General features: G+C 59.3%; 1 protein-coding gene across 1 annotated transcript in view; it reads left to right on the forward strand.

Moving 5' to 3' along the window:
• Positions 1–15,554, forward strand: part of BICRA (BRD4 interacting chromatin remodeling complex associated protein) — a 51,205-nt gene extending 35,651 nt beyond the window's left edge. Inside the window, exons 3-14 of the mRNA XM_062598197.1 lie at positions 1,081–1,123; positions 1,796–1,861; positions 3,332–5,317; positions 7,804–8,154; positions 9,466–9,544; positions 10,240–10,577; positions 11,158–11,283; positions 11,486–11,547; positions 11,674–11,822; positions 12,328–12,422; positions 13,019–13,121; positions 13,627–15,554. Of these exons, the coding sequence (XP_062454181.1) occupies positions 1,081–1,123; positions 1,796–1,861; positions 3,332–5,317; positions 7,804–8,154; positions 9,466–9,544; positions 10,240–10,577; positions 11,158–11,283; positions 11,486–11,547; positions 11,674–11,822; positions 12,328–12,422; positions 13,019–13,121; positions 13,627–14,837 (4,609 nt within the window). The 3' untranslated portion in view covers positions 14,838–15,554. The remainder of the gene's footprint in view (positions 1–1,080; positions 1,124–1,795; positions 1,862–3,331; positions 5,318–7,803; positions 8,155–9,465; positions 9,545–10,239; positions 10,578–11,157; positions 11,284–11,485; positions 11,548–11,673; positions 11,823–12,327; positions 12,423–13,018; positions 13,122–13,626) is intronic.
• Positions 15,555–17,751: the final 2,197 nt, after the last annotated feature.

Raw genomic sequence — 17,751 nt, forward strand, 5'->3', positions numbered from 1 at the left:
ATTTGGCTGAATTTGGTATTGAGCCACATGTAAGGCTTGCTTGCAAACTTCTGAAGCTTATAAGCCTGGTGTGAAGCTCAGATGGCTCTGGGGCTTGGGGGTGTTTGAACAGCTGCTACTGAGAACGTTTTACCCAGCTCCTTAGGTGAGAAAATACTAGGTTCTCCCTGGGCATCCCCTGTTCTGTTGGTTCCACCTAATATGGAATAATGTGGATAAATCTGATGTTGGTGCTGTTTTACCAACAGCGATGGTTTTTAGGTGGTGCCTGTGCTTGGAAATCCAGGCTCCGTAGTCCAGGCCCAAAACGCCGCGGCAAGGTGCTTGCCAGGGAGGAGGGGACGGCCGAAGCCGTCGTCCCCGCTAGCCGGGGGCGCTCGCTAGCTGGCGGCCCCAGGTGAACTCGGAGCAGGTAGCGTTTCGGCAGACCGCTCGCGAGCAGCAAACGCGGGCTAATTTTCCCAGGGGGCCGTTGTGATTGTGCAGCTGTTGCCAGCGGTTCAGTAATTAGGGCTTTGCAGCAATAACAGGGGAAGGGGAATCAGAAAGTGTCAGTGGCTCAGGAGAATTAAAACAAAAACAGAAAAATTGTTGCGTTTAAATACCTATACGTTACGTCCATACTAAAGTATATCCGTGACAGTATAAATCAGCCCATCACTAATCCCAGCATTTCAGATCTCTCATCCGTTTTTGAATGGTTGTTTTTTTCCCTAAACACACGTATTGTTTTGACCTGGAGCGGGTCTGCCCGGCGTTACCCCGTGGCGGTGGCCACGCTGCCCCACGGCTCCGGGTGCCTTTGGCGCCCGGCGCCGCACCGCGTCCCGCCGCAGAGCTCTGCGGCGTTCGGCGAGGAGGCCTGCTTGCAACCAGAGTGCTTTGAACTGGTTGTGCTTCCCGCTGTTGTGTGCTGAGGAGCGACTGCGATGCCGCAGTGAACCGCGGACGCTGCCAGCAGTCGGAACGCGAGGGGATTCAAAGTGATGTTAATGCATTAATTAGAAACGTATATTTTGCTCCAGATTATAAGTGGGTCATGTGTTCTTTCCTTAAATAGTTCTGTATGTTGTTTTGCAGTGATCCTCAGGCCTTGAATGATTTTTTACATGGATCTGAAAAGGTGAGCAATGATTTGTTTTTATTAACTAAAAAAACTTTATTTAAAAAAACAGTTTAAATGCTAATGAACTTCCAAAGAAAGGAGAACCTAACTTCAGAACCACTCTTAGATCTTAGGACTCTTTCTAATGAGAGCAGCGAGCAGGACTGCGCAGGGGATGATAGGCGTTTCTCATCTCCCAGCTCCCGTCCTAGAAGCTGCGCGGTGCAGAACGGCGTGAAGTCGATAGGGCTTTGCTACGACGCAGGGAGCTGCTTGCAGAGAGCCGCCGCGCACGGCACGACACCAAAGTAGCGACCGACCGCGAGCGCGAACCGGCGGCGCTTCGGTGGCCTGCGCAAAACGCGTCGGGCATCTTTGTGCTAGGCAGCTGCCTGCTTAAAAGGTGCCGCCGGCGGCGCTGGCGTCTGCCTTGAGTGGCCGACTGCTCCGCGGCCGTGTGGAACAAGCCACCTTTTCCAGCCCGGCTTTTGGGACCCTTTTAGATGAGATTTGATGCCTGCTGGCAGGAGGCGATGCATGGGAGGGGAGCTTGCCCTGCCGCTGCCCGGGCGCCACGCGCTCTGTGCGTTAGAGATCATCCGCTTCCAGTGGCTGCCAGTCAGCACTGAATTCTTTTTTTTTTAATATACTATATTTAAAGAAAGTAAAATAAAATCTTTTTAATTACAGATTGACAGTGATGATCTCCTGGACAACACAGGAGATGCAGCCAGTGCCTTTTTTGAAGGTGCTGGGGTATGTATTTTTTTTAATTTATACTTGGGGAATGTTAGTTTGGAAACCTTTCCCTTTTTCTTTTTGTTTTTGTTTTTGTTTCGCAGGCTTGTTTTTAATCTGTTTTCTAGGTTTAGCAAATAGACAGGATGCAGGGATTATTCCCCAAGATTTATAGAGAAATAGCTCCAGTAGGTACCCCGCATATCAGGGGAGAAAAGCCAATTTCACGCGCGCATAGAAAGTCCGTTTTCTGCTTTCAACTTGGGAAAAGCTTTGAGGATAGAAAATAAGGTGAAAAAGAAGAGAGAGGTGAAAGAGTTCTCCCAGACCTCAAATTGAGTTGGAGGAATGTTAGTGCTTAAAACAGTTTGAGGAAACATGTCTTGTCACCTTCCTCTTAGCTTGTCCTTAGACTTGAAGGATACTCCAGTTTCCTTGCAGGCCACTAGTGCAGTGAAGTTGAAATAAGTGGAAATAGATTCTAAAAGTCCGCGTTTTTTTCCCCCACCCCACAAGGACATGGGTTACGCTGTCACTTTTTCTGTTTGCAGTTGCATCGTAATAAGAATCTTTATTTTTTTTCTCCGTTCCTGTTCACATTGCACTTCGTTTTTACAGAGAATTTTAATGAAACTCCTGATGCTTTGCCGTACTTGTTGGAAAGCCGAGAAGCTCTTCTGAAAGTTGAGATTTAGCTCTATCCTTGGATCTACTAGAAAATGGGAACGAACAACTTAAAATCAATGTTTTACCAAACTTTACCTTGTAGAGATGTCTGACGTTAGAGCGCCCGGGGCTTTTTCTGCCGTTTTTTGTGGTTCTTAGCAATGCCGCCTCCGCTGCCTGCTCCCCGAGGGCGAAGGAGCCTTCCCTCCGCGCCGGCGGTGAAAGGCGGCCGGTGCCTTGCGGTAGTGGGAGCACGTGCCCAGCCGGGTCACCTGCTCCTTGGGCATCCGGCGCAAGAAAAGGTGGGGGGCGGGCGGTGGGTTTGGCAGTTTATTTCAGCACATGGAATTTCCACCGCTGGTTCAAGCAGCAGCTTGATTTTAGTCTTCAGCTAACTCAATAAGAAAAGCAAGAAATATTTTGTGAGCTCTATTGTCTCTCCGCATCCGATGGCATTTTATAGCTTAAAGCCAAGGCGCGGTGAAGCTGCTCTTCTGGAGGCCGTTAACCAGCTCTGCCACTGGCTCGCTTTGTAGCTTAAAGCAAGTCGTGCCGTGCCTGTCTCGCGTGCTCTGAAGCAGTGCCGTGCGTTTATCTGGGGTCTCACAGGGCCGGCAAAATGCTTTGCATATTTACTAAAGTAAAGGTACAGGCGCATAGTGGAATCGTTCACCTCGTTAGTTCTGCGGTGGCTCACGAAAGCTGGTCTTACAGTCCCAGTAAGGGTGCAGAGCAGCTGAGAAAGATGTAAAATCCCCTTTCATGTATTTGAATTCAACGCTTCCTTCTTTTTCTTCTTCCCCCTGACCTTAAATCTTTCAGCTGCATGTGCAAGAGTCCTCTGGCAATCATCTGAACACTGAACAGAACCAGCCCACAACAAGCGTGGACCTCGACTTTTTAGAAGATGACATTTTGGGGTCGCCGTCCAGCAGCGGGGCAAACCTTCCGAACTCGGACCAGCCCTGCGACATCCTCCAGCAGAGCCTGCAAGAGGCGAACATCACGGAGCAGACGCTGGAGGCTGAGGCTGAGCTGGACCTGGGCTCCTTCCAGCTTCCCACGCTTCAGCCGGTGGTGCAGACGGCCTCTGATGGCACCCCACAGATTTTCTCCAGCGGGGCTGACTTAATTGGGCTGCAGCAACCTGCAGTCCTGACGCATCAAGCGCTGGTGCAGCAGTCGGTAGGAGCAGATGTTGTTAATAAGGCCATCAGCGTTCAGCCTTTTCTCCAGCAGGTCGGCTTAGGGAATGTCACCATCCAGCCAATTTCCAACCTTCAGGGCTTGCCCAATGGAAGCCCAAGTGGGACACTGGGAATTGGGCCAATTCAGGTGGTTGGGCAGCAAGTTATGGCCATTAACCAGTCAGCACAGCAGATCATTGCGAAACAAGTTCAGCCCTCCCAGGTGGCCACCATGCCTGTTGGCAGCTACATCACCCAGACTGCGCCTGAGCAGCAGCAGGTCACCCTTGCGTCAACCGGGGTTTCTCCACAGAATGCTGGTCTTGTCATCCAGAAGAACCTGCCGGCGGTGGCCACTACAACGCTGAACGGAAACTCAATGTTTGGCAGCGTGTCCGGTACCCAAGGCTCCCAGCCTCTCACCGTCACTTCCAACTTAAGCAGCCCCTTAGTGCAGGCCCAAAACGTGATCATCCATAGGACGCCCACGCCGATTCAGCCCAAGCCTGCTGGGGTCCTCCAGCAGAAACTCTACCAGATCACCCCCAAGCCCTTTGGTTCCAACAACACCACCTTGACCATTCAGAACGAAGCTGCCCTGCAACAGCAAAAGGCCCAGCAGAACCTGACTTTCATGGCGGGTAAACCAGGACAGAACGTCGTGCTGTCAGGCTTCCCCCAAGGGCTTCCTGCCAACATGTTCAAGCAGCCTCCGCCGCAGCAGCAAGCCCTCAACAAGCCCATGAGCGTGCACTTGCTAAACCAAGGCAGCAGCATCGTCATTCCGGCGCAGCACGTTCCTCAGGCCATGCTGCAGGGTCAAAACCAGTTCCTGCTTCCCGGGCAGATAGCAGGTGCCTCTGCTGTTCAGATCCCCCAGCAGCTCTCGGCCCTGCAGGCCAACATGGGAGGGCAGATCCTGACCACCTCACACCCTAGCGGGCAAGCCCATATCATAACTAGCCAAGGGCCCGGTGGACAGCTGATAACCAACCAAGCCTTGCCGGCCCAAATCCTCACCAACCAGAACATAGCCAGCCAGCTGAACCTGGGGCAGGTGCTCACCTCGCAGAACGCCCACGGCACCGCGCACATCCTCTCTGCCCCCATCCAGCTGCAGCCGGGCCAGGTGGGCCAGCCGGCTCTGTTCCAGATGCCCGTCTCCCTCGCCGGCAGTTTGACCACCCAGAGCCAACCCTCGGTGGCCGCCTCGCTGGCCAGCGGCGCCATCAACCAGACGGGGCAGACGGTCATCCAAGGCGTGACGCTGCCCAACCAGGTCGCCATGCTGAACCCCGCGGAGAACCTCAACCAGGCCGTCAGCATCCAGGCGTCTGCCACGAGCAGCAGCCAGAGCCCAGGCCTCATTCAGCCGCAGCCCGCCTCCGGCACCGGCCTGCTGCCTGGCGCCGAGCAGTCCTCCATCCTGACCGTCCAGGCCGCGGCGCAGCCACCCGCTCCGCTGCAGCTCAACGTGCAGCCGGCGCCCGCGCAGCCGCCGCCGCCCGCGACCTCGCAGCCCAGCCCCAGCCTGGCCGCCAGTCCCGAGAAGATCATCTTGGGCCAGGCGGCTGCGGGAACCGTCATCAACCAAGACTCCATGCAGATGTTCCTGCAGCAGGCAAGTGCGGCGCTCGAGCGCTCGGAGAGGGGCGCCGAGCGTGGCGGGGGGGTGAAAAGCAGCGGTTTCGGGCATCCTTTGCAGGCCGCGCGTGCTGGAAGCGCTCCTTTGCGGTCGTAATTCTTTACTGTGAGCTGCCCGTGATGGAGCAGTCCGCGCTGCGTTTGAATCTGAAGTTGCCAGCAGTGACGAGCAGAGAGGCCTCGGGGTCCAGCTGGCCATCACCGAGCCTCCGCCGGCCGCCACCGTACGGTCGTTCGGGGGCCGGTCGGCAGCGAGAAGTTACTTGTTGAGAGGTTCATCGGGATCACGAAGGCCGCCGGCGCGGCCGAGAGCCGGCAGCGGGCCGAGCGGGGCGGGCGGCGTGGCCGGGAGCTGCTGCCCCGGTGCCTCCGTCCCCCGGAGCGTGGCGGGAGCTCGGCCCCCACCTTTCCACCACGTTTTCCACCGTCGCTAACTTGAGTCTGGTTTTCACAACCGGCGGAGATGCCTCGCGCCCCTTGGAGGAGTCCTGCCGGCGGATGCGCCTCGGCGTCACCCGTTCTTGGGGGCGTTTGCCGGCCCTGGGGAAGCCGAGATGGGCTCAGTAGTGAGTGCAGACGTGTGACGCGTCTTACCTCGTCCTGCGTAAATCGATATAGTTCATTTCACGTGTTTTAGGCGTCCGATTTCAGCCACCGTGGGTCGTCTTCGTTCTTGAAGTCATGGTGATAGTGGCAGGTCCTGCTCCAGAGCTTACCGCAGCCCCTGAACGAGGAGAGACGTGAGAAGGGAGTTAAATCTCTTTTTCTTTCCTCGTTCTTTTTTTAACGACAGTAACGAAAATAAATGGGAAACTTTAAAATTCTCTTTTTAACGTTACTGGCAACACAGGTATGGACGCGTGTAGTTTGGCTCTTGATGTTTCATGTATTTCAGCGTAACTGAGACAAGGCAGCTGCTTACGGCTGAAGCCGAGTTAGTTCGTGCTGCCGCCGGGGAGCTAAGAGGCGCGTGGCGAGCTCTGCGCCAGACTTTCCGCTTCTGTCCGTCGTCCAGCCGAGGCGGAAATTCAAGTTTGACCATTACTGCGTGAAGCTGCGAGCACGGGGGGCTTCTCCCCGCGTTTCGGTCGGGGCCGTGGGGCGCGCGCGGGCGTTGCTGCGCTTCCCCTCCCGGCCGCGCGCTGCGGGTTCCTAGACGCTGCCCGTCCCCAGGCAGCCGTTTCCCTCGCGCGCGGTAGCTTGGATCGGCCCAACCCGAACGCCGGCGAGGAGAAACCGCCGTGCCGGCCTCCCGGGGCGGGAGGGACGAGGAGCAAACGCCAGAACGGGTTTAGTTTTGGCAACTTTGCCGAGGTGCCGCTAACGCGGCGCTTCCAGCAGTGCGGGGGTTGGACGGCGAAGAGCGACGGAGGGAGGCGAAGGAGAAGGACCCGCGCGGGCAGGCCATGCTGGAGGAACAAAAAAAACCCTCCTGATAAACCCGACGGTTTCCTAAAACCGAATCTCATCCGCGTTCCGACACGTGCGCCTGCATGAAAGTGAATATCGGAGCGGGGAGCGCTGCGGGGCACGGGAAGGGTCTCCCGTTGATGGTTTTTGCCGTGCTGAGCTCCCTCCGGTTCGATTTTCGGGGCCGGATCTGCGCGTAGATGGGAGCGGGGCGAAGCAGAAGCCGGCTGCGGTTTGCTTTCGAAACCGCGGCAGCCGGGCCGTCGGCGTCTGGCTCGCCGTAGCGGAAACGGGCAGGTGAACGTGTTTTCATGCCGCGAAGGAAAACGCTAAGAGGAGGGAGGCGATCCCCGTGTGCAAAGCGTCCCCGCTGCCGCCGGCTCGCCTGCCGCCTGCGCTAAGCCCTGCGCCGCCGCCGCCGCAAGCTGCCGTCTGCCGCCCGGGGCTTTGCTTTACTCTTCTCTCCGACTCCGCTCCGGCGGCGGTGGGTAGCGAGGCCGCGCGGGGCTGGTCGCTGAGGCGCTCGTGGGAGGGCTGCCCGGAGGCGCAGCCAGGCTGGGGCTGCCGCTTCCTCTGTTACGGGCCTTTTTCCCCGGAAATCTTTAAAAAATGCTTCTGGACCGAGTCTCCTACCAGGGAGCTTTAAGCAGCCAGGATCCTTTTAGGGCTATTCTTAAAAATCCCGGCCCCTTTCCCACGGGAAGGGGGAGCAGCGGGTGCGCCCGGGGCGGCGCAGGGTCCGCGGAGAGGAGGGTTTGTCCCGCCGGCCCGGGCAGGCGCCCGCCGCGCGGGGAGGCCGCTCGCGGGGCAGGAGGCCGCGGGCCGGGGCGGCACCGCCGGCAGCGGCGGCGGCTCGCTGCAGCCCGGGCTGGGGAGGCCCTCGTGCTTCCAGCCTCAGCTCCGTCTCCCACCGCCCGCTTCTAAGGGCCGCCGCAGGGGTTGCGCCCCGGGCGGGCGAGCGAGCTTAGGGGAGGCGTCGGAGCAGGCGGGCGCCGGGCGAGGAGCCGCTCCTGAGCCGCCACTAACTTCTTCCTCTTTCCTTCTCTGTTGCAGTTACCCGCAGGGCAGCAGAAGCTCCCTGGAGCCTCCCCGTCCCACGCGCTACCTCATCCTCCCCTGGGCGAGAGTCCGCAGCTGCAGCCTGCCCACCTCGCGCCGCTGCAGTCGCCACCGCCGCCCCGGCCGCCCTCGCAGCCGCAGCCCCTCTCGCGGCCGCCCTCGCGGCCCCACTCGCGGCCCCCCTCCGAGCCGCTGGCCCGCTCCTGCACCCCGCAGGCGCCCGCGCCCGGCCTCTACGCCGTGCCGAGCCAGCTGGCGGCGGCGGCGGCATCCCCGCACGGCACCGCCGCGCAGCACCCGCTGCGGCCCCCCTCCCAGCCGCCGGCGCCCTTCCCGCCGCCGCCGGCCGAGGGCCCGCCGCCGGCCCCGGCGCCGCCGGCCGAGGCACCGCCACACGCCGCCTCCCCGCACTTCCCGCTGCCCTTCCCGGCCCCCGGCAAGCCCCCGACCCCCACCCAAACGCTTCACCTAGCCGCAGAGCAGCCGCGCAGCTTTCCGATGCTCCCGAGCCAATTCCCAACCCTCTCGGCAATTGCAAACCCCGCTCCTCAGCAGAAGCAAATACTGGACAGGTTCCCGCAGGTAAATAAGTGCCGGCAAAGCTGGGAGTTTCGTGCTCGGTTTAGGCCGGGAGCCGGCGCGTTGCGGCCGCAAGCGAAGCAACGGCGCGAGCGTCGCGCCGAGGATCGCCGGGATGAAACGCAAAAACCAAAGGGAAACTCGGTCCAGTCCCTTCCACGCGCGCGTGTGCTGGCGCCCAGGGGCTGCCGCCAGAAAGCTCAAGCACCCGCTGCTCCGCTCGCGCGGCAGCGCTGACGTCGGTTGCATGGGGGTTTTGCAGGTTTTTGTTCCGTTTTTAGATGGCGGCACGCTGGGGGACGGGGTTGCCTCGGCACGCCGTCCGTGGCAGCGCCGAGCCCGCTCGCAAGCCGCCGCCGCCGCCGGCGCGGTAGCCTTGCTCGGTTTAGCCCTCCTGCGGTGCATCTCCTCCTCCGGTGCGTTTTCGCTGTGGATGGCGTCTCGGTGCGTTCCCCGGCTTGGCGCAGACGCGTCCGCGCGGGCGTCGGGCCGGGCCTCTCTCCCCCGAGGGCGGCTCCGCGGCGGCTTTCGAGCAGCGCGAGGCGAGGGGAAGGCGCTCGTGACAGCGGAAGCGACCCGGCGCGCCGCGGCCCGAGTCTCCGCGTGCCGAATCCCGGGATGCTGGTGCTCCGGTGCGGGGCTCTGGGTCTGCCCTGAGTTCTTAGGGACCCGTGCAGTTCCGGGTAGCAAAATATCTGTGATTTAAGTGGATCAGGGACTTGCTAATGAAGTACCGGAGAAAGCCAAGCCTTCAAAACTGCCCTGCAGTTGTTTGTTTTTACTTTGGGGGGGGGGGGAGGATGCAGGTCAGGGAGCGAAAAGGGCAATGCTTGAACTCGATTTTCATTTATCAGCATACGAATTTGAAACAAATCCCCCGGGAAGGGGCCTGGCTCGCTCACGGCAGCGCGTTCCCGGGCCACGGGCTCCGGAGGAGCCCCGTGCTCCGCCAGCACCTTGCCAGCGCTCCCCGCGCCGGGCGGCAGCGTCTGGGGTGTTGGATGGACGCAAAAATAACCCAAAGGGGGTTCGGAGGCCGGTTTTTCACCTTGTGCTTTTCTTCTCCCTCCCGCACAGGTGCCCCAGGGGATCATCCTGCAGCCGAAGCAGCAGACGGCCCCCGGCCAGGCCTCGCCGGCGCTGGGACCCTTCGGCGGCCAGCCTTCCTCCTCCTCCGCCTCCTCCGCCTCCTCCTCCTCCTCTTCCTCCTCGGCGCTGCTGGGTGGCCCAGGGCCGCCCGCCGCGGCGGGGGGCACGCCGGCCCCCAGCCCCGCCGCCGCCGCCGCGCCGCCGGCCCCCGCAGGTGCGACAGCCTCTGCCGGGCCGTGGGGACGCGGAGCGGCGCCGGCCCCGCTCGGAGCTCCGCTTGGGGCGGCCTCGCTCGCGCGTCGGGTTTACGTTTCCGGAGGGCTTGACGGAGATCTCTGCGAAGGCGCCGGGCGCGTTCGCTCCTCCTGCCCTTTCGCGCCGCCGCACGTTTACCTGCTGCATCCCGAAAGCAGCTGAAAGGCGCGTTTCTGCCAGCTGCTCTTAGGGGGTTTCACGAGCTGAGCGGGAGGCCTGGCCTTAATCATTTCTCAGGCCTTCCCTGGAGTCGGGTAACAAAACTAGTTCATGGCACGCAAAGTAAGGACCACAAATTTCATTTTTTTATATTTTTTGCAAGCAGAAAGCAATAACCCTATTTACGGGCGAGCAGGACAGCTCGTTTGGGTTTGATTTGCTCAGCCCAGCCCTGAGCCCCCAGCGCACCGCGTTAGCACGCGGTTGGGTTCGCGGGATCTTCTCCTTCCCCTCCGCCGGCTGTGTGCCGCGTGGGACTGCCCGCCAACCCCGACCGGGCTCCGGCAGCAAACCAGATTTTCCAATATTCTCGAGGAATCGTGACGGTGCCGGCGCCGCGGTGGCTCCGGAAGCCGTTTGCGCTGGGAGGACCTCGGCGTGGCCCGCCGAGCTCGGTCCCTCGGGCGGAAACACGCCGCGTGGCTCCGGGCCGTAATCCTTTATTGTCTAAACTGGAGCTGAACAAACCAAAACGCCGCCGTGTTTCCCGTTTGCCAGGTATTGCTGCGCCGGTCCCCGCGGAGACCAAAACGTTCCCGAGTGTTTCCGCACCTCTCTCCGCCGGGAAGGGGGCGGCGGCCCCGGGGAAGCCGGGGACAGCGCTTGCTCTCCAGCAGCCCGTCCAGGTGAGAACGTGTTTTTAACGGTTTTCCCTTTTTCTTCAAAGCTTTCCCATTTTAAAGCAGGTGAAACCTGTTGAAATTCCACTCCGGCTTTCCAGTTTTTATGAGAAAAGGAGAAACTAATTTGAAGCAACTGTTTGAATATTGCCAATAGTTTTCACTTTTAAGTACTGTGAACCTCTGAAGGCACTATAAAAATAATTACTGCCATCAATATTAACTGCCATCAATATTAATTTCAATTAATACTGAAACCTCTGGGGAGGGGAACTCTGTTCTTCCTCCTTAAGGGAATTGATGTACTTACCAATTTATTTAATGATATGTGAAGGCTGTTGATACAGATTTCTGGAATTACAAATCAGAATAATAATTTTGTGCAAAAATGCAGTTCAGACTTGGGCGTTTGCACCCGAGCGAGAAGGAATCCCGCTGCAATGCCGTCTTTCACCAGTGACCGGCGGGGTCTCGGCAGGCCGCTTCCGCCGCGCGTTTTGGCGGTTCATTGTGGTTGAGCACATTTATGCTGGCATTCCAACTAGGAAAAAGAAAAAAAAAACGCACCTTTTTGTTCCTTCTGCAGCCTAAGCCTGGAGTGATTAGCTCCATCTCAAGCCTGAGCCTTGCGAAAGGTCCCCTGCAGATCCAGGTGGTTGGGAAAGGGCTGTCGCAGCTGCTGCCCTCGGTGCCCGTGCAAGCCCAGCAGCTGGTGAGCGTGCCGCCGCGCGCTGCGGGTGCTCTGGAGCGGGGGGCTGCAGGCGGCGCAGGAGAGAAAATGGGGACGCGGGGGCTGCGAAAGGGGCGATTTGTCCCTCTGCCGCGGGCGGCGGGTTTCTCCTTCGGGCCGTCGGCTTGAGTGCGGCGCGGGGCTCGCGGCGGCGTCTCACGCGTGCTCCTTCTCTCCTCGCCAGTACGACAGCAAACTCGGAAGCCTGAAGAAAGCTCCTACACTACAGCCCAGCAAAGAAGCCTGGTGAGCGTGGCAGAGCGGTGCCGGCGGCGAAACGCGCGGCTAGCGACGAAGCGGGAGCGTTGCCCGCGCCGCGGCTGGGCCTGGAGCAAACCCCGCAGCAGCTTTATCCGTCCTCTTTGCTTTCAGCTTCCTGGAGCAGCTGCATAAGCATCAGGGAGCGGTTTTGCATCCCGACTATAAGACGTCGTTCCGCTCGTTCGAAGACGCCTTGCAACGGCTCCTGCCCTATCACGTCTACCAGGGGATGCTGCCCTCCGCCCAGGACTACAAGAAGGGTGAGTTGTGCGAGCGGGCCGGGCCTCGCTGGTGCTGCCGTACGAGCTGTGAGGAGAGTAGCTCTAGGTTTCGAAAAACAACAAGTGCACGTGCTCCGGAAAAACAAAAATTCCCAGGGCGGCGTATTTGAAGTTTGCTAGGGTTTCTGACCCGGGTTTTTTCAAAGCAAATTAAAGAGGTTCCATCGCAGCCTCTTTATCTTCTGAGATATCACTGAAACAGAGCCCTTAGCTTTTGATACGGGCCCTAACAGTCCTCTGGGGTTTTTCATAGCAGCGAAAAATTACATTGAAATCTTTGTTCAGGGTCTCCTTCAGGTGAGTTGACTAAAAAAGCTGTCGCAGAGAGCCACCCGTCCTATGTCTGCGTTCGCTTTGGCACGTGGCCTCTTTCTGCAAGGGAAAAGTTTAATTTCGGACCCTAGTGGATTATTTCCAAGTGCAGCTGCGCTCAAAAAACCCGCGCAAACTCTCCTCTTCTCTCTCCTTCCGCTTTTCCTCGCAGTGGATGAGGAGTTTGAAATGGTGTCTACCCAGCTCTTAAAGCGCACGCAAGCTATGCTGAACAAATACCGCCTGCTGCTCTTAGAGGAGTCTCGGGTAAGATCGATTCTCCGCGGTCTCCGCTCTCACGGGTGCGATATCGAACAGCCGTTGATCTAACCCAGGCTGCTCTGATCCTAGGCGGCGCCGGTTCTGATTTATTGTAGTACCCTTTGCCCGGCGGGACCGCGTAACGGTCTAAGGGCTCTGTGCCGCCCCGGGGAAGTCGCTGGCAGTGCAGCGATTTTACTTCTACAAGGGCAGCAGCGGGAGGAGAGCTTTTTCTGTGTGTGGCCAAACCTTGTGCTTGAGAATAACCAATGTTAAACAGAAGGTAACTTTGTGCTGAGCCTTCGTTTCTTTTCTTGGATGAGGATGGCAAAATTTTGGAAGAATAGTAGTCTAATAGCCTGCGTTAAGGTGGTGATTTGTTACCAAAACGCTTTTGGACGCGCGGCTGGGACGTGCGACAGCTCGCGTGCAGCCCGGCGCGCTGCACCGAGGCTGCTGGCCCCTTCTTCTGCACCGCGTCCCCGGCCACCGACCCCGCGGAGGGTCGTCGGCTCCACGCGGCCCCGGCTCGCGGCCCCTCTGCTCTGTAACGAGCCTTTCTTCCCTTCTTCTCTCCCCGATCCCATGTTCGTGATCTGCAGAGAGTCAGTCCTTCAGCGGAGATGGTGATGATCGACCGCATGTTCATACAAGAGGAAAAGACCATGTTAGCGCTTGATAAGCAACTGGCGAAGGAGAAACCAGGTGGGAGACGAATGACGCGTTCTTTTCATCTGCCTGCTGCCTGTAATCGTGCGCTCTCTTGCGCTCTGCTGCTCTTCAGGGGCTGGACGTGATGCTGTCTTGCTCTGCGACACCTGAGGCAGCGCTGCCTGTTCTGTAGTCTTCCCCATCCGTCTTTCTGTAGCAAAGGTCTCGGCAGCTGAAGGATTACTTTATGCAATTACTTGCGAGGTTTAGGCTCCTGACAAGTTACTTATGGTTCCTGGCTGCCTTGGAGTTTCTTTATGTGAGAGGTTTGTGTTAAGTTACGGCTTTTTTCCCCGGTGATGTACATCTGCTTGGCTTAACTTGAAAGCACTGGACGTGTCTCTGAAACCGGGGGGAGAAAGATCTGTTTAGCTGAGGAAAGAAATTTGAAAAACAAGCATGCGTTTTCTGTATAGCATGAGCAGCTGATTTACGGGGACCCTGAAACGTGGTTCCTCGTGGGCTGGTGCTGATGCCCGGCGCTGTGTTTCTCTTGCAGACGAGTACGTGTCTTCGTCGTCCCGCTCGCAGAGCCTTTCCTCCTCGGTGGCTCTGGCTTCCGCATCCAGTGCTGCGCCCGCTTCCGAGAACTTGAAGGTGCCCCCAGTGCAGACCGCCACTCAGATCAACCCCACCAAACTGGTTATCAAGCACAGCGGAGGCTCCCCGTCGGTGACATGGGCCAAGGCTTCGCCTTCGTTAGATGGCGACGAGGATGCCTTGCCCTCAAGGAGCAAACCCCCGATCAAAACGTACGAGGCCCGTAGTCGCATCGGCCTCAAGCTGAAGATCAAGCAGGAGGCTGGGCTCAGTAAAGTGGTCCATAATACCGCTTTGGATCCCGTTCACCAGCTGCCGCCTGTGTGCAGAGTCATCAAAACGACTGACCAGCACACTTCCGGCGCCGCCGCCGCCACCACCGCCACCTCCACCGCTGCCGGGCAAATGAACGGGACCGTCGATCACGTAACCTCGGCTCCTGTGGAGAAGAAGCCCATGGTGACCTACTGCAGGCTCCCTCTTCGTAAGACTTACCGAGAGAACGTGGACGCTTTCGTAGCGGATAAGCCCTCTGACGCCTGTCCGAAAGGGAGCGCCCCAAAGGCGGATAAAATCCCCAGCACCCTTGTGATCAAGCAGGAGGACGGATCCAGGAGCGTGATCACCTCCCACAAAACCCATGACAGCCCCACGGCGGCTGCCGCAGAGAAGAGCCGGCCAGAGGAGAGCTCCAAGCTTCTGTTCTTCAACAGAAGCGACGCCCGCTCGCTCGTGCTGCAGGACAGTCCTGCCCCGCAGAAGACCGATGACTCTACCAGTGGCCTTATGAAGGAACTTGCGGAAGTCGAGGATGAGTTTTATCACGGGATGATAAAAACGGAGCCGCCTGATCACAGCTCTGGCTCGGAACTCACTTGGGAGGTGCCCTTGCCCCCGGCCAAACGCAGGAAGTCGGAGTCCTTCGACGTGGATAACGCCAGCTTCTCCAGCGACAGCCCCCAGGACGACTCCCTCAACGAGCACCTACAGAGCGCCATCGACAGCATCCTCAACCTGCAGCAACCTCAGACTGGGGGCCAGAACATCCGGACACCCTCCTCCTCTTACAACTCCTCCTCCTCCCCTTTCTCCTCGCCTGTCCACCGTACAGACACTTACCTTGCCCCCAATCACAACGGTGGCCTTGGAGCAAGGACGTTAAACAGATAACAGAAAACCAAACGGAGCAGAAACTGGACTATGAGCAAGGACCGAAGACGAAGCTCTTGCTGGTTGGATACGGTTGAGCGCCGTGGGGTGTCGTCGGTGCCACCTCCCGGAGACCCGGTTGTGTGGGCCTGGGACAAGCGGAGCGGGGAGAGGAGGGTGTCCTGATGATGCTTCATCCGAGTGTTGGCGGGATGGGTTTTAGATGTTGTAAAGTACGAGCTAAGGCTGGATTTCCAATACACTCGTCTCATCTAATCCGCGGCATCACGGCAAGCGAGAAGCAGCCGAGCGCTTGGGGGTGGACTGGTGGGGCCCGTAGGTATTGTTGGCTGTGTAATTTAGATTCTGTAACAAATTGCTAATATGAATATCTGATCGGTCTATTTTCTCTTTCCCCCCACCGCCCCCCGGCTGTCTTTAATCGTGCAGCGGATTGCTAACGGAACCAGAGGGAGGCCAAAGAGGACTCTGCAGTAATTGCCCCAGAGGCAAAACTTGCTGTTCGTTTTTTAAGTTATTGCAAATATCGCCCGGGCTTTTGGACCCTCTCACTGGTCAGCAAAGGGCAGGGAAAAAGCAGAAATAAAAGCAAAGCCAAGGCGAGGAAGGCAGCACACACGCTGATCGCTAGCGCGGAGGGGCAGGCAGGGCTGGGGAGCCCGAGGGCAGGCGGCGGCGGCGGCCTCCGCACCCCGCGCGCCCCGCGCTCGCCCGGCCCCAGGCCTCGGTGCGAGCGGCGCGCTCGGCTTTTCCCCTCGGCTCCCGGGGCGCCGGGCGGCTTCGCCGCGGAGCCCCGCCGGCTGCCTCGCTCGCCCGGCCGCTGCTCGGCTCCCCGGGCTCTGCGGGGTCGGCGGCCCCCCGGCCCCGCTCGGCGCCCACCGAAACGAAGATCGGGGACGTGTTTGCAGAAAGCAGGTGTCGAAAGAGCAGGAAGCAAAACGCAGCGCTGCTCCGGCGCCCTGCTGCGGGCGCCAACGCCGGGCTGCGAAACGGCGGCCCGCAAAACCGAACGGCGCCCGGAGCCCCGGGCGGGATCCGTCCGCTCCCACGATGCCTTAGACTCCGCTCGCCCGGGCGGCGGGTTTGCCTCGGGCCGCCCCGCTCCCTCGTCCCCCCCTCTTCCTTCGGAAGGCAATAAGCGTTGGGCTCCAAGTGCCACGGGGCGCCCGCGCCGCCGGGCCGCCTGCGTGTATATATATGTGCATACGCGTGTGTACATAGGTGTGGATCTCCGCGGGGGGCGCGGGCAGAGCCGCGCCGCAGGGGCAGCTCCTCCGCGCCGCCGCCGCCCGGCTCTAACCTCGACAGTATTTATTTTCACTCTTGCACTGATTTATTTTATTTTTTTATTTCTTTTCCCCGTGTGCCGCCACCCCGGAGCAAGCGGCGGCGAGGGGGAGCCGGCACGCCGCCGCCCGGAGCCGCTTACGCCTCCGCTCTTCCTGCGCTCCATACGTATATATATATTGAGATCTATCTATATATATATATATATATATCCGGGTTCCTTTCCTCGTTCTCCGCACCGCGGCGCACGGGCGGGACGCCAGCCCCGACCCGGGGAAACCCTCAAAGAAAACCCGCCGGGAGAAGGCGCCGGGCGGCGCGGGAGGCGCCCGGGGCTCCGGCCCCTCGCCCCGGCCGCAGCCCCGCGGAGCCGCCGGCCCCGCGCCAGCGAGCGCACGCCGGCGCGGGCAGGTACGGGCACCTGTGTACATATATATATATATATATATTTATTTTATATATATATATATAATTTTTTCTCTTTTCTTGCTCCGGAGCGCGCTGAGCTTTGCAGTGGGGAGGGCGCCGGGGCCGCCCGGCAGGCAGCAATAAGGGACGGCGGCGCCCGCGCTGCGAACACCCGGCGGTTTCTTTTTGATACACACACACACACACACACACACACACATATATATATATATAAAAATGTATATTAAATCGTTCGGCTTTTGTTTAGTGTCTCTTTTTCTTGCCCGCAGGGTCTCGCCCGCGCCGCCCGCGCGCCCTCGCCCCGACGAGCAGAGGGGAAAAACGCAAAAAGCAAAAAAAAAATTATATATATATATATGTATGTATGTATGTATGTATACACACACACACACACACACACACACATATATATATGTATATACACACACACCTGGGCCCGTCCCCGCCCGCCGACGGCCCTCGGAGCGAGCGCGCGCCGGGAGCGGAGCCGGACGGCAAAATATAGTACTATAAAATAATTTTGTACTGTATTTATTGTGCATAACGATTTTTTTAAAGAATTATGTACATTTAGTACCTCTGTGTAAATTAAATTGCTCTTCTTTTTAAAAACGGCGCAGGGCATCGCTTCGCATTCCTCCGGCGGGGGCTCGCCGGCGGGTTCGCCCCACACGCGCGGTGTTTCCCTGCCCGGCGGCGGTTTCGCCCCCCACACTCAGCGTTTCCCAGCCCCACGGCGGTTTCGCCACCCGCACACGGCGTTTCCCAGCCCCACGGCGGTTTCGCCCCCCACACGCGCGGTGTTTCCCAGCCTGGCGGCGGTTTCGCCCCCCGCACGTGGCGTTTCCTGGCCCCACGGCGGTTTCACCCCCCGCACTCAGCGTTTCCTGGCCCTGCGGCGGTTTTGCCCCCCACACTCAGCGTTTCGTGGCCCCGTGGCGGTTTCGCCCCCCGCACGCGGCGTTTCCCGGCCCCACGGTGGTTTCGCCCCCCGCACTCAGTGTTTCCCGGCCCCACGGCGGTTTCGCCACCCGCACGTGCGGTGTTTCCCGGCCTGGTGGCGGTTTCGCCCCCCGCACGCAGCGTTTCCCGGCCCCACGGCGGTTTCGCCCCCCGCACTCGGCATTTCCCAGCCCCGCGGCGGTTTCGCCCCCCGCACTCGGTGTTTCCCGGCCCCGCGGCGGTTTCGCCCCCCGCA

The sequence above is a fragment of the Rhea pennata genome, chromosome 32 (assembly GCF_028389875.1).
Source record: "Rhea pennata isolate bPtePen1 chromosome 32, bPtePen1.pri, whole genome shotgun sequence".
Taxonomy (NCBI): Eukaryota; Metazoa; Chordata; class Aves; order Rheiformes; family Rheidae; genus Rhea; species Rhea pennata.